Source organism: Mytilus galloprovincialis, chromosome 2, assembly GCF_965363235.1.
Source record: "Mytilus galloprovincialis chromosome 2, xbMytGall1.hap1.1, whole genome shotgun sequence".
In the NCBI taxonomy this organism is placed as follows: Eukaryota; Metazoa; Mollusca; class Bivalvia; order Mytilida; family Mytilidae; genus Mytilus; species Mytilus galloprovincialis.
This window is the reverse complement of record NC_134839.1, coordinates 56,283,499-56,307,616: the sequence shown is the minus strand read 5'-3', so window position 1 is coordinate 56,307,616 and position 24,118 is coordinate 56,283,499. Positions and strand designations below refer to the sequence as shown.

General features: G+C 31.6%; 2 protein-coding genes across 2 annotated transcripts; one reads left to right on the top strand and one right to left on the bottom strand.

Annotated features, from left to right (window-relative positions):
- Positions 1-850: 850 nt before the first annotated feature.
- On the bottom strand, positions 851-7,892 carry LOC143063905 (N-glycosylase/DNA lyase-like). The gene is made up of 6 exons (XM_076236347.1): positions 7,749-7,892; positions 4,834-5,554; positions 3,983-4,127; positions 1,942-1,991; positions 1,592-1,651; positions 851-1,155 (listed from the first exon to the last, which is right to left on the bottom strand). Exons 1-6 carry the CDS (start codon positions 7,844-7,846, stop codon positions 1,126-1,128), a joined length of 1,104 nt encoding a protein of 367 aa, XP_076092462.1. The 5' UTR covers positions 7,847-7,892; the 3' UTR covers positions 851-1,125.
- On the top strand, positions 7,855-23,990 carry LOC143063904 (uncharacterized). The gene is made up of 6 exons (XM_076236346.1): positions 7,855-7,937; positions 10,554-10,966; positions 11,653-11,976; positions 12,277-12,404; positions 13,850-14,069; positions 17,186-23,990. Exons 2-6 carry the CDS (start codon positions 10,592-10,594, stop codon positions 18,506-18,508), a joined length of 2,370 nt encoding a protein of 789 aa, XP_076092461.1. The 5' UTR covers positions 7,855-7,937; positions 10,554-10,591; the 3' UTR covers positions 18,509-23,990.
- The last annotated feature ends 128 nt before the right edge of the window (positions 23,991-24,118 follow it).

Sequence of the window (24,118 nt, the reverse complement as noted above, 5' to 3'; positions counted from 1 at the left end):
TTTCCTCTGAGTTCAGTATTTTTGTGATTTTACTTTTTAAAGGTTATGGTTGACTTTTGAAGTTATTTAACATCTCACAGTGGTATACTACTGTTGCCTTTACTTTGACCTATAATGTTTTTTTCTTTTACAAATTGTGACTTGGATGGAGAGTTGTCTCATTGGCACTCCACATCTTCTTATATCTATTGATAGTGTTATGCATTCTGTAGAAGTTACATCACATTAAGTTGAAGCAAACTTGACTGAGAGAAGTAAACCAATTCAGTACATACAGACAGACAAGGTCACAAGGGTGAATTGTATTGACCCTGTCACCTTGCAGTAGGGCATAAACAAAATCTGACAAAAAACAGCCATATACATATGATATACAAACAAGTAGTGAAACCATGCAGTATTTGAACAAATACCTATATCCATATCATCAAGACATCAATAAAAGCTTCATTTTCAGAATCAGAGAAATCGTATGTATTAGAAAAGATAATACTAAGTTTAAAAACTTGTGTCTAATTGATTTGTCATTTTTGAACAATTAAATAAGTTTAAACTAGAGAAATCTTAACTCTGTTATAATTCCATTTCTTAACATTGAAAATGTAATCCTAAAAATAAAAATAAAGTACTTTTTAACATTTAGCAATAGACCTTTTGTTTGCTCTGCTCAAGTCCTATCCTGAGTAACACTCAATAAATCATTGCTTCTGTGTAAATTTAATGATATAAAATAATGCCTGTTCATGTTGAAATCTAAATAAAAATGGTGGTTACCCTTCTTCTTTTTAAATTATTATGCATGTTGTTATTTTGGACTAGGGTATAATTATATCAAATAAAAATAACTACATTTGTCATTGACAACAATGCTTTATTTTAGATGGGATAATATCATATTTATCTTGTAAAAATATCTAACAATTCATTATCAACAATTTATAACAGTCTGCAGAAAATCAAAAAGGTATACAATATTCCATTGCTGTCCATTTGTCTTTCATAAATTATGAAATGTCTGTCATCTCTCCATCTTCCATCTCTCTATTCTTTTTTCTACAGTGATATCTTTATATTTGGGAACAAGGTACTGCCTGGCAGGTAAATAGGTAATTACTAGTAACACAGCTACTTCACTTTCTTCTTTTTTGCTTTTTCCTGTAAATGAAACATTATATATATATATATATACATTTAGGTGGCTGAGTGGTCTAGATATCCCAATAACATGTAGGCAGTATTTGACACTCTCAGAATTTATGAATTTGGCAAATTTTCTCTATCTATAATACTTTTCAAGACATAAAAATAAAAATTGAAAAAGTTAACTAGGACTGTTGCAAAGTCAAGGCAATACAACGTTGAACATGTACCTCACATGGCCAAAAGGGTCAAATGAACGAAAAATTAGGATTGCTTGCTGTGAGAAGTCTGATTTTGTAATGTTCTGTACAATTTTATTTTACATTTGAAATGTACTAATACATCAAATAAAAGATATTCTGCAGAATTGTGGTGTGAAATGCAAAATTTAAAAGAATTATTACAGTATTAAGACATGGTGTGTCTTGAATCTATTAAATAATAAAGTTACCTTTATTTTTGTATCTGGACTTTCTCTTTTGAACTTCTTAAGATCAGCTGTGAACAGTACCTTAAAGTAAAAGATACATAAATGTGCAAACAAAAAAATTAATTAATTTCCAAACAGATCTATACAAAAGCAATTTTATTCTTTAATCATCATTTGAACTATAAGTTGGCATTAGTTATTGCATCAATCTGACATTTTAGTCATGACTTTGTAAAATTTATTGTTCATGAATGACCATATCAAAACTATGTTAAAACTTACAGAACCATTTGGAAGATCAATTTAATCTGATCACTTATATCAATGGTTGTATATTCAATGTCTACCATAAACTTTTGAACAAAACTTACCGAATGTGCCCATCCAGCATATGGTCCCCACAGACTTCTGAAATGATCTCCTATAAAATAAAGTGGCAGTTACAGATAAACCAGTGAAGTAAACTGTGTTGATCACACTATAATGGAATACATTGGATTCTATATTTCTTTGAAGATTCCTACTATTTAGTATTGTAGAATGATTTAATTTGCTTACTTCTTAGATTGCTTAAGTGATTGAAAGAAATGACTGACTTTTGCAAGTAGAAACAACTCTTTTAATTTTCAACCACTGGCTTAACAGAATTTTTGCTGGTTGATCAAATTAAGTATTGTAGCTCACAGCAAAATTCTATTTGGCCAAAGGGCAACTTGCTAACAAGTATACTAGCTTTATTCTCATTTAACTAATTTGAGACCAATTAGCAGGCACATTTTCATCCCTTGTAATGGGAAGATTATCTTATTTACACTAAATAACTTGTGTTAATGGCATCTATTTATAAAAAATAAAATATTCAAGGTTGTCTTGTCTCTGGTGTGTGGTTTATGATTTCAAAGGGCAATATAGCGCTTAAGACTGTGTCAAAGAGCAATATAGCGCAGTAGGCTGTGTCAAAAAACAATGTAAGGTTAGGGTTAGAGTTAGGGTTAGGTTTCATGTTGGGGTTTAGGGTTATCTTGCCCATAGTTTTTGTCAAAGTTCATTATAGCTTAGTAGGCAGTGTCAATTGGAAGTCTAGTGCCGTAGGCTGTGTCAATTGGACATCTAGCGCTGTAGGCTGTGTCAATTGGAAGTCTAGGACCGTAGGCTTTGACAAACATCAATCTAACTCTGTTGGCCGTGTTTAATACCAATCTATCGACGTTAGGCTGTATCAAAGAGCAATATAACGCCTAAGGCTGTGTCGAATGGCCATCTAAGTTAGGATTAGAGTTAGGGTAAAAGTTAGATTAAGGGTTAGTGTTAGAGTTGAAGTTAGATTTGGGATAAGGAATTGCCGCGTTAAAGTTAGATTTAGGGCTAGGATTAGAGTTGAAGTTAGATTTGGGGTAAGGATTAGCTGGGTTAAAGTAAGATTTAGGGTTAGGGTTCATGTTAGGGTTTAGGGTTATCTTACCCAATAGCCTTTGTCAAAGTCCAATAGGGCTACGTATAAAGATGGTGACAATTTAACAGAAAAAAATAAAGATGTTATAGTTTTTAACTTTCTGAAGTATTGTGTTTTATACAATTAATTTAAAATGTCAATTTGTCGATGTGTCGATATTGATGTGTCTAAGTGTCTATGTGTTCATTTGTCTATGTGTCGATGTGTCTATATGTTGATGTGTCTATGTGTCGATGTGTCTATATGTCGATGTGTCTATGTGTCAAGGTGTCTGTGATAGGACACTACGTTATCAGGCATCTAAATAATTGGCGTATGTATATGTCATACTTGGTGTATGAATATATTTAAATTGTTATTTTTTAAGGAACTACTTGTTCCATATACTCCAGTTGAGCCCCTGAAACTGTGAAAAAAAATATTCCAATCCTTATATGTATATTTTATAGTTGTGATTAGTAAATTTCATGAAAATGACAGTTTATTGCTCAGTTTCCAGATGTCTAAAGGATATGCTGATGTTTAGTATTCATTTATGCAAGGCATGATGAAATTCGTATTCAGAAACATTTCTTGCTTATCCTTGTTTTACATCAATTTAAAAAAAAAAAAATTGGAAAAGTTTGTGTGCACCAAAGAAACAACTTTATATCTGGTGAGATAATCACTCAGATTATGTAAATTGATATAAAAAGGCGTCTCTTAAATCATTTTGTTGTTTCTTGGCTGTAAATAATGTTTCCACAAAAAGAAATAACGATGGAAAACTGTTTTTTTCTTTCACAAAAATGGTGCGTATTATGACGTAATTTAGTCTTCAAAACGTCAAAAATAATATATGTTATTCTTTTATGTGTTTTCATTTTATGCATTTTGTGGTGGGATATAGAATTGAATTTTATACAATTAAAATTTTCAGCTTATTGAAAGAAAGAGAATATCGTGTTTTTTCTCCCTACCTATTTCTTTATAAAGATTATCTGTTAGTGATTTTGACTGTTTTAATTTTGGTATATAATCTCTTGCTGCTATTTGCCACACATGGGTGTCGACTGGAATGGCACCAGCTTTGTCCATTGACATCAAACAAACACAATCTGCTACCTTAATATAAAAAACAAAATAAATAAAAAGTGATATTTCAAAAACAGCACTTTTGATATGTATCAGATCATTTAATATCTGATACATGTTTATTTAATTGTTCTTGAATAAAGTAGTTGAATTAGCAAATTGTGCAATATAAATTCTGAAATTACTTTGACATTTAACAGTCATTCAAAAGTATTGAATTTTATAAATAATGCAAAACAAATGAAAGTTTTCCACAGAGTCATCTTCCCCTTGGTCAAGGTATTTAAACTTCTGTCTGTTCTATTGTCCCATTGAATGAATACAATGGCTATTTTCTGTGTAGTTTATTCACTAGGATCTTTAAATTTGTTCTTAGAGAAATCTATCACTCATTGATTAATACGATAATTAACCTGTGTGAAAAAAATATCTTCTAGAGAAAGATTCTGAATGTTTATGTACAAAAAATACTTCAATTCACTTTTGACATTTATTTACCACACTACTTTACAATCTGAAAATGAAACTAATACTTTACAATTACTGTGGGTCCAAAAATATTATAAACATCCATTTAATTTTATCAGAAAGATTTTGTTCGCAGTAATTAAATGAACTAGCTCAGGTTTTTTCTTTTCTGCATTTAAATTAAATAGCTCTTTTTTTATCTGCGTTAAAATGCAAATGCAACAATATTTTTTTTTTTTAGATTTCCCTATTTCAAAATCTAACATACCTTAGCACCTACACCATTGAGTTTCATTAATTGCTGCTTTGCTTCTTCATATGGTTGTTCTCTCAAACTAAATAAAAAATCCTCTCCGCCATTCTCATTGAGGTAGCGAGCTGATGAACTAATGTATTTGGCCCGATAACCAAAACCTAGCTGTCTCAATTTTTCTTCCACACCTTCACCTGCCAGCGATGAAATAGATGGGAAGGCAAAATAAGCCTGACCATCTAGTTCGATTATCTTCTCACCATAATGTTCACATAATTTTTCTACCATTGAACTTATTCTAGATATATGGTTATTTGAAGAACAAATGAATGAAAATAAATTTTCAACAGGGTGCTGACGAAGCATTCTAACTCCTTGAAAGTTTTCAGATTTATCCCGGAAATTTGGGTCGTTGAGCGACCATTGTGAATAGAGATCTTGGAGTTTAACAGAGAGCTGTAAATAATCACTTAAAATGTTGAGTTCATTATCACCTTCAATTCCTATATTTTCACAGCAAATGTGTTTTTCTTCAATAGTTCTGGTCATCTGTTCTGTTGTCCCCATTTTGGTTAATTTTCTACGCTTTTTGGTGGGTGGACATTTTTCTATCTTGGTAGGTTGTTGAATAGATTTACTATGAGTGGTATAAAAGATCTCATTTTCATTTTGTTTTAGCTTCCATACTCGCCCTGCTAATACCCCAACCCAAGTACCAGGGATATTCTCTTTCCATCTGTAAAATATTCATAATTTAAAAAAGATTGTTCTACATTATGTACATACTGTATGTGCCTATTTTTGCATTATAACTTTAATTTGTTACCACCTTCTTTCCTTTTTAAGTACATAAAGTTCAGACATATATAATTGTAATTTAAATAACATGAATAAACTAAGTCATGTAAGTACGAATGGAATTGTAATACATGTACATTAGGGATTTTACTGCAAAAATTCAAAATAACATTTCATTATACTATCTTAATAAAATATCAAATATATATGGGTAGAAGTCAAATTTAAATTTTAACTTTATATATACCAGCATGACTAGATAGAACATTGAATATAAAAGTGCTACTATTTGATTTTTATGTGTGAACTTTTATAGCCGAGTATGCAGTATGGGATTTGCTCATTGTTGAAGGCCATAGTGACCTATAGTTGTTAATTTCTGTGTCATTTTGGTCTCTTGTGGAGAGTTCTTTCTGTCCTGCATTTATTTATTTTTCACTACTCGGTCATACCTTTTTTATTGGTTTATACTGACTTATTTTACAGAAATTGTCGTCCTGCAGTTTTTTTTTACTCAAAACTCCTGTCTTGCCTTTTTTCAAATTTCAAGCTAGCCAAAATCTTCAAACATTTTGTAAAAGTTGCACATGAAAGTTTTTATCAAATGGACTTCATTCTCTTTCACATGTAACATCACAATAAAGAAACTGAGTGAATTAAAAGTATAAATGGTGAGCCAAAAAATGGGCAAACAGATCCTGTGCCTAGTGCAAATAATTATGAAGTCTAACTCTTGCAAGAGAATCCATGACAAATAGTCCCGCAGCTAATCACCCTATTTTTTCACCAACTCGCCCTACTTTTTGAAAATCACCCCACTTTTGTTTACAAACTCGCCTCACTTGAAAATAGGTTGGATAACTTGCTCAATTTTAAAAAGGGTAAAAATTCCTATGAAATAAGGTCTGCCAACTCGCCCCACTTGTGAAAAATAGATAAATACTAATGAATTTAGTAATGCCTAATTGCCCAACTTGATGCAAAAGATGCAATGCAGTTGTATATCTTTGTTCCTGTTCCACTCATAAATAAAATCAATACATATGAACACCTTGGATCAACATGTTTTCTCGTTTGAATGGTTTAACACTAGTAATTTTGGGGCCCTTTATAGCTTACTTTGTGGTGTGAGCCAAGGCTTGGTGTTGAAGAGTATTTTGTAGTTCTTTTCTATTTGTTGAAATAAAACAGAAAGAAGTTAGTATCAGTATTTCTGTGACGTGAATGCCAACTAGCCCCACTTGTGAAAAACCAAGAAATCCTGATGAATTGAATCTTGCCAACTCTTACCGGGGCCCCGGCCACTTATGAAAAATAGAAAAGTCCTGGTGAATTGAGTCATGCCACCTCATAGTCAATAACAATAATCTAATAAATTTTCGTTTTTAAGTGGGGCGAGTTGGCAGACCTGAAAATTATATATTAATCTAGATTTTACCTTTTTTCATTAAGTGGGAAAAGTAAAATTAAAGGGATTTAACCCTTTTCACAAGTGGGCGATTTTTTTAAAAGTGGGGTGAGTTGGTAAACCAGTTTTTGGCGATTTGTCCTGCCTATCTTGCAAGCTAGGCTATTTTAGGAAGGCTTTCCAGGAAAATAATAAAAAAAAGCCTTGCAAGACGTCATAATTATTTGGACTAAACCATAGTCCAAATAATGATGACATCTCAAAAAGCTAATATATTTTTTTCTTTGACGCAGGAAGCCCTCAAAGCAAAAATGCAAAATAGCCTTCCAAGATGTTGGACTAGACTAACCCCGTGCCATGCCCTAGTCTGCTATGGATTTTTTTGGAAAAAAAAAGTTTGTTTCCAGTTATTGGAGAAAAAAATAATTTGTTTTTAATTCTGAGAAAAAAAATTGTTTCCCCCTCATCTGCCACTATATGTAATGCTAAAATTGAAATAAAAAAAATGTTTTCAACTTGTCGCAAAAAAAATAGATTGTTTTTTGTCGCAGGTGAAAAAAAAGTTTGCCCAGAAAAAAAATCCATAGCCCCCTAGAAAATCAAATGGTTGCTGCCTAAACAACAAAATGAAAAACATTCCCTCCCCCTTTTTCTGTAAGCCGTGAGAAGCAACAACGACATCAGTAAAACTAACAACAACACATGATTTAAGCTAAGTGTAAACCTGAATGACTGTCCACATGCAAGTGTTTTATCAAGCCGTAATTCTTTGATCGGACACATAAATGACTTGAAAGTTGATTCAATCATGGGCGCAGCCATGTTTTTCTCTTTCACGTTCAGTGCGAGATTTATCGTTGTTGCGGGCAACGTTTACAAATGGCGGCCACTAGCCAAGGTACAGACGATCAAGGTGAATTGTTTGATTCCCCTTTTGTCTTTCTGTCTACCCCTTAAAAAATTTAACACTTGCAATTCGGCAGTTTATTTACATTAAAATTATGGCGTTAAAATGTATCCTATATCTCAATGAAACGCATGACTGACAAAGTATTATAAGACCTTGTTTTGAAATAATATTACAGTAATACATGAGAAGGAAGTGACATTATGAAGATGCAAGTCTGCTTTTATTCAATGATTTTGGTTGACATTTTGATATTTTCCCAGACATTGCCTTGTCTGTTCACTGGAGTACACATAAGTAAGCAATAACCCAGAATTTAAATGAGGGTAATAATACACCTTATCGCTAAAATTTCCTGACTGACTTAAGAATCTGTCTCATTTGAACTATTGACGTCATACAACAATAACTATTCCATTGTGTCCTCAGATATTTTATATTATGACGTCAAAATTTATGGGGAACCTATGTGATGTTCATTAATGGCGGAAAATAGCTAGCGATTAGATGTATACACCTTATCACTATACACCTTATCGCTATTCCCGGCTGACCCGTCCGCTTGAACTTTTGACGTCAACAACAATCACTTTTCCATTGTGGCGTCAGACATTTTGTTTTATGACGTCAAAATTTTACGGGAACCTGTGTGATTTCCAGCAATGGCGGACAAATAGCGATAAGGTGTATTCCCGGCTGACCCGGCTGACCCGGCTGCTTGAACTTTTGACGCATACGACAATCACTTTTTCATTGTCAGTCAGGTATTTTGTTTTATGACGTCACAATTTTACGGGAACCTGTGTGATATCCAATAATGGCGGACAAATAGCGATAAGGTGTATTGGGGTAACGGTTATTTCAAGTGCATGACTATAAATCAACTGAGTTTGATTTATTAAAAAAAGAAATGGTAAATAATTATTTAGACCTTTGACAAATCACGATAAGGATTTTTTGATGAATCACAATAAAATTTTATCCAGTTTGATGCTATAGTACTATATATAGTAGAAAAATGACTGCTTGACTCTTATGGCAGTCAAAAATGGGCATGACTATTTGAAGCCTGACTGTTAAGGGCATTCCTACCCTCTTTAACAGGTTGGGCAGGATCCTCATTTATGGGTTTTATACCCCTATCATCAATATACATGTACACCTTATCGCTATTTGTCCTCCATTGCCTGACATTACAAAGTTTCCTGTAAAATTTGATTTAAATTCACAATAGAAAATATCTTTACGTCACCAGGGAAGTGATTGTAACATTGATGTATAACATCAGTAGTGCACAGATTTATAGATCAAGTGTTGTAGATTTCGAAATACTGAAATAGCAATATGGTCCAACTTGTATTTTCAGTGAAAAAAATATAACTTTGGATTAACAGATCTATATTTTCTGTCATGGTGCAAACATTTGTATTCTTTGTGCTCACTTCTCATTTGAATTATGGTCTTAGAGGGGAAATGTTGCCATTTTATATGAATATTTGCACCACAGATTTTTCCAATTAGTAAAATTCTGCAATTTTTTCAACTTTTAAGTTTGTGCATCTTGTTGATCGCTTTCATGTCAATTGCTTTCATATCCACCTGAGGCCAAGTCAATCTGGGCCAAAGTTGATCTGGCCTGAGACCAAGTCAATCTGGGCCAAAGTTGATCTGGCCTGAGACCAGTCAGTCTACATGTATATTTAATATAAGTCTGCATGACAAGTCACTAGTTGAGTAGGAAGTCCTTACCCATCCAGCATATCCAGAGCACCAGAGTTCATACATGTACATGTACAAAATGTACCTAGTTGTTTGGTTGAGTTTAGTGTCTCCCAATCTGTAGTTGTATATAACATGTACATGTATAATTTCTATTTAGTGTTTTGTGGATTGTTGGTAAACTATTAATCTTTTTTTCGAAGTCAGTAAGCTGACTTAATTAAATTCAATTGTTTTTTCTAGTTTCCATTTATTGTATAAACTGTAGAAGCCACAGTCTGTATTAAGTCATTTCATACATGTACTTTCTAGCTCAAGAAAAAAAAAGTGTAAACCAATATAAAATTCCATAGTAGTTCAAAATATAAAACTTCAACGAAAGATCCAAGCAACACTGTACACCCCTGAATAAATTAATCAAAAGACCACATGTATACACTTAAAACAGTTTTTTGGGAACAATCTTATAATTTCAAATCCTGTACAATTGGACATTCAATCAATTTGAAATAAAATAGTTACAACTGTTTACACAATTTGCATTCTGTAAATAAATGGAAAAATCGACAGATCCTGGGAACACATTTATTTCAAAAATTCAAAACATTAACAACATGCAAAAATGCCAACTTTATTTATTACTTTAGAGGGAAAAGACATTTTTCATATATATATATATAATATACACATCTTTAAAACTGATAGATCTGCAATTGCAAACAATTGTTTGACTAAAAAAATAAATGAGAAAACTACAATTTTACAGACCACAATGAAATGTTTAATTAGAATCAGTAAGTATCATGATGATAATAAACTGGGTACATGTATATTTTTTTATAGTTTTGAAATATCATTGTCATATTTTATTTATGTAATAATTTCATAATTTTGTAATTATAGGTTAAATCCAGTAGGCTAGCCTGAAGTAAAAAGTCACCATGGTTAGCATACCTGACTGGTCGAAGTTCTCCCGGGTCCATGACACCTTAAAAGAACCAGGGAACATACTGATGAACAAGTATTACAAACAAAGGGAAGAGGAGACCATAAAACTAGCCGAAGAACATGGATACTTCCTGGTCCCAACTCAGGGATACCTCATTAAAAGCATGGGTCCTTTGAATGGGCGACGGGTCAAGGATACAAACAAAATATATCTTGTGAAGCTTGTTGGTGTCCATCTAAGGAAAATTGGAGACATCTCATATTGTATAAACTTGAGGATCTGCATCTTGCATAATAATTTCTTAACAAAAATTGATGGCCTAGCAACCTGTCGTCAACTAATTAAGCTGGATCTTCATTCAAATCAGGTAAAATTAAATATATTCCTTGGGCATTCATGTATTTATTGACATGCATGAGGAGGTTATGGTCCATTTTCTACAAATTTACCAGTAATTTACTGACATTAAAATATTTACAGATTAAGAAGTGGAACAGTTTTTCAGTTGCATATTTTTATAAACCTTGTCCTCTTTAGAATAGGATTTATAAAACAAATCAAACTTTAGTACATGTATATAAAATAGGATTGTTGGATGTTAATGTGTAGCAAATCAAAAACCATTGAGAGTAAAGATCAAACCAAAAATAGCATTACACTGATTAATTTTTATATAAAATGACAAGGGGAGATAATTACCAGTGTCACATATAACATGCATAGAGCATAAATGCTGACTTAAAAGTACATGTAGGTAGAATTGAACATTTCTACAAAGTTTTTCTTAGTTCAAAGTGTTTTAACTTGTCTTGAAGTTGAATATAAGAAAAGTTATACATTGTATGACAACATCACTCAAAATTAAAAAAAATTGTTCGTAGCAAATGACACATATAAATTGTCAACTCAGTGACATCATGGCAATATTCTATTGTAAAATAGTGATTATCATGCTTTATGAAATGCTGAAAAAATGGATTAAGCAAACAAGTTATTCACTAAAACATGTGGTTAAATATAAAGTGTGTATTATATAGCCCACAAATTTTTCAGCTAACATCAGTACCAGGGATTGCATTTTGGTCATCGTTGCGGCATCTGAGGTTTTTATTGCTGCATGATAATCCTCTTGGGAAGTATGAAACATTACAAAACATTGCTACCTGTCCAAGTCTTATGGGCCTTACATTGTACGATACACCACTTGGACTGAAGAGAAATTATCGGCACCATGTTGTCAACAGTATTTGGTCACTTAAGGCTTTAGATCATTATGTAATATCAGATGAAGAGATAATTGAAGATGCAATATTTGGTGGAAGATTTTGTACATTGAATGAAGAATTTAAGATCAACCTTTGCCCACCATGGTATGAGGTAGGTATTAACTTAATAGTATTCACATGATGAAGTTTTTGTTCTGCTTAGTAAAGTTAATTTTGATATTGGTGTCATTAGAATAGATAATACAACTAAAGAAAAAAGTTTGTTATGATGAAATTACCAGGAAAGATGACTAGTAAAATAACAATGCCATTAGTGAAAAAAAGTATTTAAAATTAATATTGATAGTAATTATCAAAATATGTATTGTAGCTTAATTAAAAATCCCAACTGAAGTGGCGACTATAGAGTTTGTTATATATAAATTGCAACATTGATCTTTTTAATTATAAGGATGGAACTTTAGAGGAAGAAATGGCTCTTTTACGGAGGACAGAAGCAGAAATTAATAAGATTATGGCTCACCATTCACCAGTCCTTATAATTCAAAGACACATTAGAGGCGTATTAACAAGAAAAAGGTACAAAAAAATAATAAATGAAGACTTTTATTTGACTACTTGAAATATTTTTTATAATATTTTAGTGTAATGATATATACAGGCTCTTAAGGAGGCTCACCGGGAAAAAAAATTCAGCGAAAAATTAAAACATTTGTTTTTTTTCATTACTAATTTTATTTATTACACTATTAGTTATTACTTGATGATATAGTACAAAAATCAACAAAAAAAATTGATTTGGTTTGGTCCCAGATGACTTTTAAAATGTTTATATCATTGAAAAAGCTCCAAATTATCTCCCTTTGGTGCATAAATGCTATTTTTTTGGCATTTAGATATAAATTGAAATATCTTTTTTAACTCATCAGTGACCCATATTTTTTATTATTGTTTTCAAATAAGCTGTACATAAACTAAATAATTGTAAAATTTTAGCAATTTCTGTAATTTAGTTCTTTTTTTATTTCGATATTACCTCTATTTCTCCTATTAGTTCAACAGAAAAAAAGGACATAAACAAAAATGTATGCTTCTTTCAGATGTAGATTGTGAGCTTAAATGAACGGTGACCCCATTTTTTATTGAGTATATGAGAAAGTTCATTTATAGAAAAATATAGCGAAATCCCATATTAGAAAAAAAAAGATTTATAGCGAGCCCCTTAAAAAACTCTAAATGTATTTGTGACTTTGAGTTACCATACACGTGTTTAACCCAATATATATAGTCTTTTCCATCAATTCATAGTGTTTTTTAAATTCAATAAATATATCTCTTCTAGAAAATAATGTACAATATATTATAACTTATGGAAGAAAACTTTTTTATCAGTGGGAAACCTAACACATTTTTTGTACCATGAAATCTATGAACATTAATATCTCATGAATCATAAGTATAAATCCACAATAATTTTCTTGAAATTGTGAATTCAATTTAAATTTGACCTTGAACTATTCAAATGATTCAAAGAATAGAAATCAATATTTCTCAAGTCAAACAACTTGCTTTCAAAGAATTTACTTATAATTTTGAATTTTCCAACAATAAAGAACTATAACTTGGGACTGTGAAAATGAATAAACCTTCTTTTGGTGGTCAAAACATTCTAATAAAATTTTGATAATTTCAAAACAGGGTTTGGAGTTTAGTATGGCGTTCATTATCACTGAACTAGTATATATTTGTTTAGGGGCCAGCTGAAGGATGCCTCCGGGTGCAGGAATTTCTCGCTGCATTGAAGACCTGTTGGTGACCTTCTGCTGTTGTCTGTTCTATGGTCGGGTTGTTGTCTCTTTGACATATTCCCCATTTCTATTTTATTGTCTATTTAATATCTGGAAACCAAAAGTGTAATGGTCAGGCAGAGAAACAAACAGGATTCTAATGTATGCCTCCAACTCTGTGGAGCGGGTGTATAATGAAGAGAATATCTTTTATGATGTTTAACTAATTTTTTTTAGGTTTGGCAGCTTTGGTAATAAATCCAAAGGTTATAGATCAGTTGAGATGCCTCATACCTCTGATGCTGTACCTCCTCCACCCTCAACCTCACCTGCCTTTACTCTGTGTAACCAGGATTTATCTGTAGGAACCAGTGCGGAATTTGACTCCTATAACAAAAATCGTAGACCAGAATCATCAGCACCAAGTGATATAACAGAAGTACACACTTCTTCAAAGGTTAATATATAATATAGAATAATATTTTTTGCGGCAAAAGGTGTTGAAAATAATAAGAAGGATATCTTAAAGCCACTGTGTGATTGTGAGACCTTACAGATAAAAGTAAGACGATGTGCTATCATTCCAAATGAGACATCTATCAATTGGAGACCAAATAGTGTAGATGAAAGCAACTTTAGATCACTAAATCATGATGTTTACAAGCTGACATAAACAGTCAACTAAGCTTGAAATGACTTATCTTCCCTTAAAATAATATACTGTGAAAGTACTTTTATTCGTGGGGTACCAATTTTCATGGTTTTCGTGGATGACTTTATCCACGAATTTAAGTGTCCAACGAAATAAAACAACCATCGTCCAAATCAAAACATTGAAAGATCCCCATCAGTTGGTTTGACTATGATCTAGAGAATATATTGAATAAAGCCAAATCTGAGAAAACTTTAATAACAGTCACAGAACTACAACCGCCTATACCCATTTATTTTTTAATAATCCAAACTGTACAACTTTTGATTTTTTATACCCCCGCTTTAAAAAAGGGAGGGTATACTGTTTTACCTCTGTCTGTCCTTCCGTCAGTCAGTTCGTCCGTCCCATGAATATTTTTCGTCGCATTTTTCTCAGGAACTACAATACAAGGATTTCTGAAATTTTGTTTCAGGGTTTATTTAAGTCAGCTATACCGTGTGATGCGTTTTCAGATTGATCACTTGACAACTTCCTGTTTACCGAACACTTGTATGATTTTACACATGATAGCCAAGTTGAAAATTTTCGTCACATTTTTCTCAGGAACTACAATACAAGGATTTCTGAAATTTGGTTTCAGGATTTATATAAGTCAGCTATACCGTTTGATGCGTTTTCAGATTCATCACTCGACAACTTCCTGTTTACCGAACACTTGCATATTTTTACACTATTAATATTATCCACTTGCGGCGGGGGTATCATCAGTGAGCAGTAGCTCGCAGTTTCACTTGTTAATTCTCATAAAAAATATTTTTGATCGATGAAAGTCAGATTTCCGGTATTGATATGCTAGTATGATAAAGTGTTCATTTTATATCCTCATAGTTCTCGTACATATGGGAAATAATAATTTCATGCTGGGCTTGATTTTGGTAAGAATTATTTGACAATTCAAGATACGTTTATAGCTTTTGTTTATGTTACTGTTTTCTTTAGGTGACATGTTTATGGCCTAGTTAGCACCTTTGATGGTCTTCAATCTGTTGATCACTTTATCATGGGTTAATTAGTGTTATCACTACGATTTACACGGGTCAATGTTTACTTTGCAATTTCCTTCAATCCAGACTACTAAGTATTTGTTACCTTCGTTTCTAAAGGACATTAATTTTTCATTTTTTTTTTTTTTTTTTTAGAAAACTAAAATCCACGAATTTAAAAACCCACGAACATGTAAATATTGCTCAAACCACGAAAATTGATACCCACGAATTAAAGTACTTTCACAGTAAACAAATTGTCATAAAACCATTCAGAATACACCCATATAGATAAAATAAATCTATAGTTTTTTAAATGGTACAATCTGTAATTAAGGAGTTTTAACATAACTGTTAACAACTATGGTATCTGCTGTTGAATTGATTACAAAATGTTATTTGATACATTATTCTACACTTGAGAATTTTGCATTAACATCGCTACATTCTTGTTTCAAACTAAATACAAGGCCCATACCTTGACATTTTTACATTCTTCAGATAATCAGGTTTCTTAATAGGTGTGTTTGTAAAGTGAAACATACATTCCTTGACTGGACCATTGATATTTGGTTTGCTGTCCAATAAGAATCATTTGTTTTTCATTTTCATACTGAATTATAACAGAAAATCATGCTAAAGTATCTTCTGAATCTACCAACATTGTCTATTAAGAAGAAAATAAATGATGAATGTATAGAAATTTTGAATTTCTCAAATTAATTATTAGTTTTAGATGGGATACATATAGAATAATACATGGAAAATCTGTATTGCATGCTGTATCACCACGAGAAACCAATATCAGTCCCGAGGGCCAAAGGTCCCGAGGGCTGATATTGGTTGAGTGGTGATACAGCATGCGATACGGATTTTGCCATGTATTATTCTGTTTATCATATATTCTAATAGAATCAAATTCATGGGATATTCATTTTTTTTAAATTGTCTGAAAATATAAACAAGAAAAGAACATAATGATTTTCCTGTATTTTTCCAGCTTACTTTGTTTTTCTATAGACTTCTTTATTTGCTAAATATCCACTTCATAATGCCCCCTGTAAACTTATTACATTCTCAATATACTTTTAAGACCTTGTATTAAAATGCATCCACTAACGATACTGTCCCATCATTTCAACTAAAATTAATATTTTTTTCAAAAAAATATAACCAAGTAACAACATGACTGATTTATATCAAATAAATATCTTAAGATGTAAAAATGTTTAAAGTTTTATTGTTTATTTTGTGATGAAATTCATGATCATTTCAATTTTCTGCCAAGGTGAACACCAAGAAAATATTTCTTGAAAAGTTTCCTATCTATTTTGTATTCTAAACAAATTAAAATCGTAAAACTTTGCATTTGTGTTTAACCTATCAGGTAATGAAAACAATCCTCACGAAAACTATGACCAAATAAACAATGAAACTTCAGTGATTTCTACATCTTATTGTGTCTTTTTCTATAAAAATCTATTGTTAAGTTACTGGGTAATAATTTTTTTGAAAATATCGATTTTAGTTGAAATGTTAGGACATTTTTTTAGTGGGAAATACAGCAACTAGACGTCATAGGTCATACGTTAACGTCATTCGATTTATGACGTCACGCCAGGTATGCGATACCAGATATGCAATACAGGTTTAGCTATGCGATACGGAGTATACGATACAGGGTAGGTGATACAGACTGAAAAAAGAACCTTTATAAGATATACAAAATTGTTGTATTTTGTACTAAATATATGATAAATGTATTTATATAAATGCGACAAAAAATGTTCAACCTCCTGATTAGTTTGGTTGGCTAATTATCAACAAAATATCTTAGAGTTTGTCTTGAAAAAAGATGTATTTGTCTCATTTTAGGTAAATGAGCCCTACCCTACACCACAGCCTCAAACACCTCATACCCAAGATGAAATTGAGTCTCCAAAGAAGAAGAAAAACTTATTGATAAACCTAGCTAAGTTACAGTCAGGAACTTTTTCAACATTGTATGATGAGGCAATTGCCATAGAAACTATTTTACCAGAACTGACCTTTGAAAGTGTTTCAACCCCTTTAGAAACAAAGAGATATAGAAGGAGGAAGAAATCAGAGCAGCAGAAGAGAATTGTAAAAAGTGTCAAGCAGTTTTTTGGACCAGTTGTCGACTCAGCAGATCAGCAGGAACCTGAGAAAGAGGTAGATGATGACACACCAATAACACAATATCGTCTGAGGGGTGTTCGGCCAGAAACAGGATATATTGATGCTAAAACTCAGCTCATTTTGTATAACCAGGAAGCTGGAAGGATGGTTAGGGATGCTGAAGATGAAATACACATAAGAACTAATAATATGCCAAAACCTAAAATTTCGCCAAGAAAAAATATTAACAATGACCAAAGAATTTTTGCACGTGTTCACGGCACCATGGGTATTTCGAGTTTGCTAGCTGTGCATCAAGCATATCGAGATAGGGAAAAGGCAGAAAGGTCTGCTGCAAGAATAGAAAACATTTTAAAGTTACACGATGAAAAAGATCGGGCAAAGGAAAGAATTAGATTGTTTAATGAAGAAAAAAGAAACCAAGCTTTACGAAAAAGAGACCAAGAAAGAGCCAATATGTTAGAAGCTTTAGAAAGACGTGAAATGAGAAGGTTAAGTTATTTAGATAAAAGGCATGATATCAAAGCAAGGTCATCAGAAATGTCAAGAACATTCAAAGCTGACTTTACATTTATTACAGAATTCAGTACCCAGCATACATCTGTATCAAATGCTTTAATGCGACATGACAAACAAACAAAGCAGGAAGATCGTGTTGCAGCAAAATCAGATTTGGTTTCAAATTTGAAAACAACAAAACAAGACCAGTCAGATATAGTTAAAAAGTATCTAGAGCATCGTCAGCTAATGAGGCAGACAGAATCATCATTCGCTAAAAATGAACTTGATTCCAGGATGCTACAAGAAGCAAATGAAAGGATCATGGAAGCAAAAACAAGGGTGGCTCAACAAAAGCAAAGAAAAGAGACTGTTAAAACCTTTTATCCTCTTCCTCAGACAGTAACTCCTGCACCAAATGTAGACACTTCTGAGAGGCTATCAGCACCTCCACGATACACTCCAGGGGCTACTCATTTTGAGGCAAATGCTTTACTAGCCGAAGGACGTATTGGAAAACACCATACAATGATTTTATGAGATTATACTTTGCTCTTCCTTTCAGTTTCATGTATTGTTCTGAACTTCTCAGATTCGTCTAATTTTGTTCCTGATGAACACACCGTGCATGAATTTAAATGCCAAAATGAGTGCTCACTTGAAATTTGGTAAATACTGTGAAAGTTTGTTTCTCATGCAGGCATGACTTCTTATAAAATCATGTCAGAAGGAGGACACTAATTAGCTCTTACATGTAACGGTATATTAATTGAATGAATCATTGTCTTTCAATCATACGAGAATAACCAAGTGAGAATATTGAAGAAAATTGATACATGTAATATGTTTAGAGCTATTCCAGAAAAAAATATATATAGGGGGTTGGAAGACACTTTATTATTTTGTATGGGTGGGGGCTTCAAGGTCCACGAAGATTAAATTGTATGGTTATGCTTGCAAAGTAAATGCAATTTTATGTGTAATGGCCTTAAAATAAAGAGTATTCCAACCCCTTCATATTGCTTTTTCTTGAATAGTCCTTGGTCTTATAGTACTATCATTTTTGTTGCATGAATATGTATCAGGGTACATTTAAACTTATAGTCAAAATATATGTTTAAGCATTGGATTTTTATATAAGTCTGATTAAGTTTACCGGTAGATCTTTAAATAAAAAAAACTGTCTAAAATGAGGAACATAATCCTATAAAAAAAAAAGAAAGATATTTTTTCTCTTTTAATCAATTTTGATTTTTATTGGAATGTCACTCTTATTTTGACGTGCAAATATATTAAGCTTTTGAAAAGCATAATGTGTAATATAAAATAAGTATTGTTTGACTTAAAAAAGAAAAGAAAAACAAATTTACATAAAAATAACCAAAGTTATCAGAATTGAATCTCAATATATATTAAAAAAATGCCACATAAGGACAGATAATGACCAACCTACTGGTATTTGACAAAACTAACACAACTTAACTATGATAAGTCTATTTTCCAAATGTTTGACATTGTTGGCAGTACTAGTTTAACTTTCAGTTCTGCCCAGTCATTCTAGGCGAGACTAATCAAAACCCTAGTTTCTTTAACCAACGTCTGCCTTTATGAGTCTCAAAATAAGTTGAATGAATGTGAATCCAGAATTGTTATTTTATTGGGGTCTTTAATTCTTTCAATGCTTTACACGGCATATGCCGCGATGACATACGCCGTCCGCCACTGCTATTCGCGGCATATGCCGCGATGACAACGGAAAAAAATTTGTAAAGAAAAAAATCTTGCCAAAATTAAGCTTTAATTGATCTGATTAGTACTAGTATGTTTTACATTTATGTTTTAGATGGTTAACTTCATAAATTTTGCCTATTGTTCAATCTCAAAAACATTGTACTTGTTTGCCGTAGCATAGATATTATTAGAAAACCATATTTACATACAGTTGTCTTTGGAAAATATCAAGTCAAAATCAAATTGACATTTTTTTTTAACAATTATATTTTTTCCCCCTACTATATAGAAAAATCTTTCAAGAGATTTAAAACTTTGAAATGTTTTAATGAATTCTGAAGCTGTCATGACTTGCCTAAGTTGATAGTGGATTGATTTATGAACAATTTTTTATTGAAGTCCAAGATTTCTATTTGTTGTCATGCAGATTTTTGTATTCTTAAAGAATTTTGTTGTGATATAATCTTTTTGTTCTGGTGCAACGTTAAGCAATCATCAATCAATGTAAGGAAACTGGTTTATTTCATCAGTTTTCAACTTCAACAAATGTAGTTGGACATAGAAATGATGTTTTGAGATTCTGATAAAAAAATTACAATTTAAACCAGGTTGTCCTTAAGTGTTTATGTTTTGAAGTTGTGAACTCAAGCGTTTCATAGTATTTGACTACCTTATAACTTGTAGATTGTTGTCTTCTTATGTAATTTTGAAGGACTTAAATATTTGCTGATTATTACTTAAGGTGGTACCTAACACTACAGGGAGATAACTCTGTAAAATCAGCAGAACGTTTTAATGACGTTGTGTTCATAAGGGAATATTAAGCTTCTCAATGATCAAAATAAGTGTTTGTCAAACTGCTATATAACCAGTGTATTTTTTCTGATTAAACGGTTGGTTCAAATTTTTTGAAATTTTTATATATTTTTCAAAGGGTCAAAGTAAATACTTTGTCAAAATTTTAAGAAAATTAAACGAGCCAAATTAATTTTAGTTAAAGTGTTAGGTACCACCTTAATATTGAAAATCGATGTTACTCAAAGCTGCATACATGTAATCCATATATAGTCCCCATAACAAACTTTTATTTTATAATAGCATCAACAGCATCATCTACTGGAAGACAGTTTTGTATAAAATTGTCTAACTATTGTCAATCAATTAGCCAAAAGTTCATTTAAATTTGAAACATATGTTTGATTATCATTATATACAGAATGGCATTTTATTTTACAAATTTAAAAGATGGAGAAATCATTGTCAAATTTATTTTTCATGCTTTTATGTTTTCTTTACCTAGCATGATAGTAAATGTTATACAAAACCATCAAGGCCAAAATTAAAAATATGTTTGTTTCCCCTCCCCCCACCCGGGTCAAAAATAAGCCCCCGGGTCAAAAAATTATTTTCCACAAAAAAATCGAAATTATTTTTTTCCTGAAAATAATTTGTTTCCATTTTTGGAAAGTGCTTGAAAGCAGAAGGATTGATAATCTAAATAAATACACTCAAACTGAGCACAAACAACTGATAAGTGGCCTGGACTGGACAAGTCAAACCATTCATGTGACCATGCTATGACAATCACGTGCACATCCAGTTAAAAAAAAAAAAAAAAAAAAAAAAAGAACCTGCCTTCCTGGTCTGTTTACAAAGGGTAGACCCGGGGGATGGGGAAACATACATTCTTTTAAATGTGGCCCAACTTTACTCCTTTTTTTTTATCATTGATTTTTATCAATTTTTATAAGTTCTTTTATAAAGACCTGCAAACCAAGGTTTTTTAATATTTTTTTATTAGGTTTTGAAATTTTGATCTAATGCAAGATTTTGTTTTGTTTCTTTTGAGTTATGTTACATATTCTCTTTGCATTCTCACAAATTTTATTGAATACAAGATTTACAATAATAACAGACCATTGTACTTCGATCATTTTATCAATTGAATGCTGTTATTCTTGCAAATGAATTGAACAATTTGCAGTATGAATACACTTCAAATCTGTAAATACTGATAGGACTGCTAGACCACCATATATTACTTGGCTTTTGAAAACAATCATAGTCTTTTTGATGGCATTACTGAGATTGTTATTGGTGCTTCCTGTATAAAGCCATGATGGCATTTGATATTGATATAAGTATTAGTAGCCATTCATACCTGCCAACTTTTCAAAATGCCCATGGGGGTTTTGCATTCAAGATGGTGGACATAGTCCTAAAAAAACCTTCAAGCCGGCCTGCAAATACATTTTAATGTTGTTTTTTGGCTTCTTACTTTTATAAGCCTAAAGTCATTGTAAAATTAATTGTGGACAAAATTGCTCTTTTAAAATTTCAATTTGGGAGCCTCCATAGGGGAAATCCCCTGCAAATAGTGACAGTTGGAAGGTATGGCCATTATCACATTATGACAGTGCCTTATTCATTGAGCTAAAAAATAAAGCAAGATTTATCAATCCTGTATTCTAAAGTCTTATAACAATCTCAGACCTTTTGCTCCTTGATAATATACACTTCATTGATACATGTAAGAACCTAACTCATTCTTGTAACATTCTTAAAAATGTACACAAAAACATTGTGATTGGGTTTTAAACTTCCTATACAATGGAAATTCAACCAATGATACAACATTATTATCTTTTTTGGGGTACAAATGATCAAAAACTATTAAATTACCCATAGTCCTTTAGTTTTAGAAACAGTTAAATTAAATTAATGTGAAATATTGTTGCAGGCCTATGTATCAGAAAAAAACTTGTGTAAACCCAAATTGTTTGTTTTGGTTGTTAGCTATTTATGACTGGTTGTAGGTAAAACAATGGTTAGGTAACACTAGCCTGTTTTCATTTAATTCAAATATGATTGTTTTTGTCTTGCCTTCTATATATCTTATGGCATTGATATATCTTTATGCTCCATTGCTAACAAAATGTTGTATGTGTATTTATTATAATATAAGGAGTAATTGACTTGTAACTATACTAATGTCAGTTGGCCTTGACCTCAATAGCATAATCTACTGATCTTCCCCATAATTGATATACTGGTGTTCAGTTAAAACAGTTGACAGGCCAGAAGTTTTTGTGTCAATCTTTGTCAAATTTATGCAGTCACTTAATATTTTCTTTTTTCTTTGTTTTGTTAAAAAAAAATCTATTTCTATTGTTACAAAATCTTGTAAATATGTATATAAAAGTTCATTAACAAAATTGTACTCATTTTACTTGTTAATGTATTGTGTGTTAGATTAGTAATTAATGTTAGTCAAAATAACTTCTAGTCTATTATTGTATATCATATTTATGAGTGATATCTACTTGAACTTATATTTTTGCTGAAAATTGCAGACAAGCAATATATTTTTATAATTGTGATTATATTTAGTGCAGACTCTTTTTTTATACAATAACAGTCTATTGTTCTGCATGCAGAAAAACACTCAGCTTTGTTTTTTTAGCAAACAAAACTTGTAAAATAATGATATATTTTTTTCAAGTATTTACTATTTAGTCCTATAAAATTTTGGTACAATTACAATTAGGGAGCTACCATTTAATTTTTATGGGGGGCTAGGATGAAAAATTTTGTCCTGCATTTTATTTTTAGTTGTAATCTCTGTCCTGCCTTTTTATTTTTCACTCTATTCGGTCCTGCTTTTTTCTTTAGTTTATCCTGACTTTTTTTACATAAATTGTCATCCTGACTTTTTTTTTTTTTTGCAAGTGTCTCATCCTGCCTTTTTTTTTTACTCAAAACTCCTGTCCTGCCTATTTTTTCAAATTTCATCCTAGCCCCCCCATAAAAATCAAATGGTAGCTCCCTTATAACACTCTTGACTTGGAAATCAACCAATCAAAATACTTGATTCGGTGTTCTGAGCACAAAGTTTTCATGCTCAAATTCAAAATATGAGAATTTTCAGTTTCTTAGCTCTCATTTGTTCAAACCCACTTGAAATTGCAAAACAATGTAAATAAGGTAATACAGAGTTTTACAAATTGTGATTTGGATGGAGAGTTGTCTCATTGGCACTGACATACCACATCTTCTTATATCTATATGCAAATTACTCAAGTGATTTACAAATGTATCTTGATTTATTTACATCATAGCACCTCATTTATTAATTTGTTGTCTGCATAGTTTGAATGTACACCATTGTTGTATGGTTTTATTTAATCACTGTGATATAATTGTTTTGTTTTAAGTTATTTCTTTATCTTTCTCAGCTTTTTGATATTGTTTATTTTTTTTTAATATTTGTAAATAAACAATTTTAAAATAATTTTGTTAATGATATTTATTTGAAATGGACCCAACTTAAAAGGCTGGATTGCACAGAATGATTCTTAAACTAGGGTGAAGGGTCTATAACATGAAAATATACTGTGAATTCATAATTATTCGTTGGAT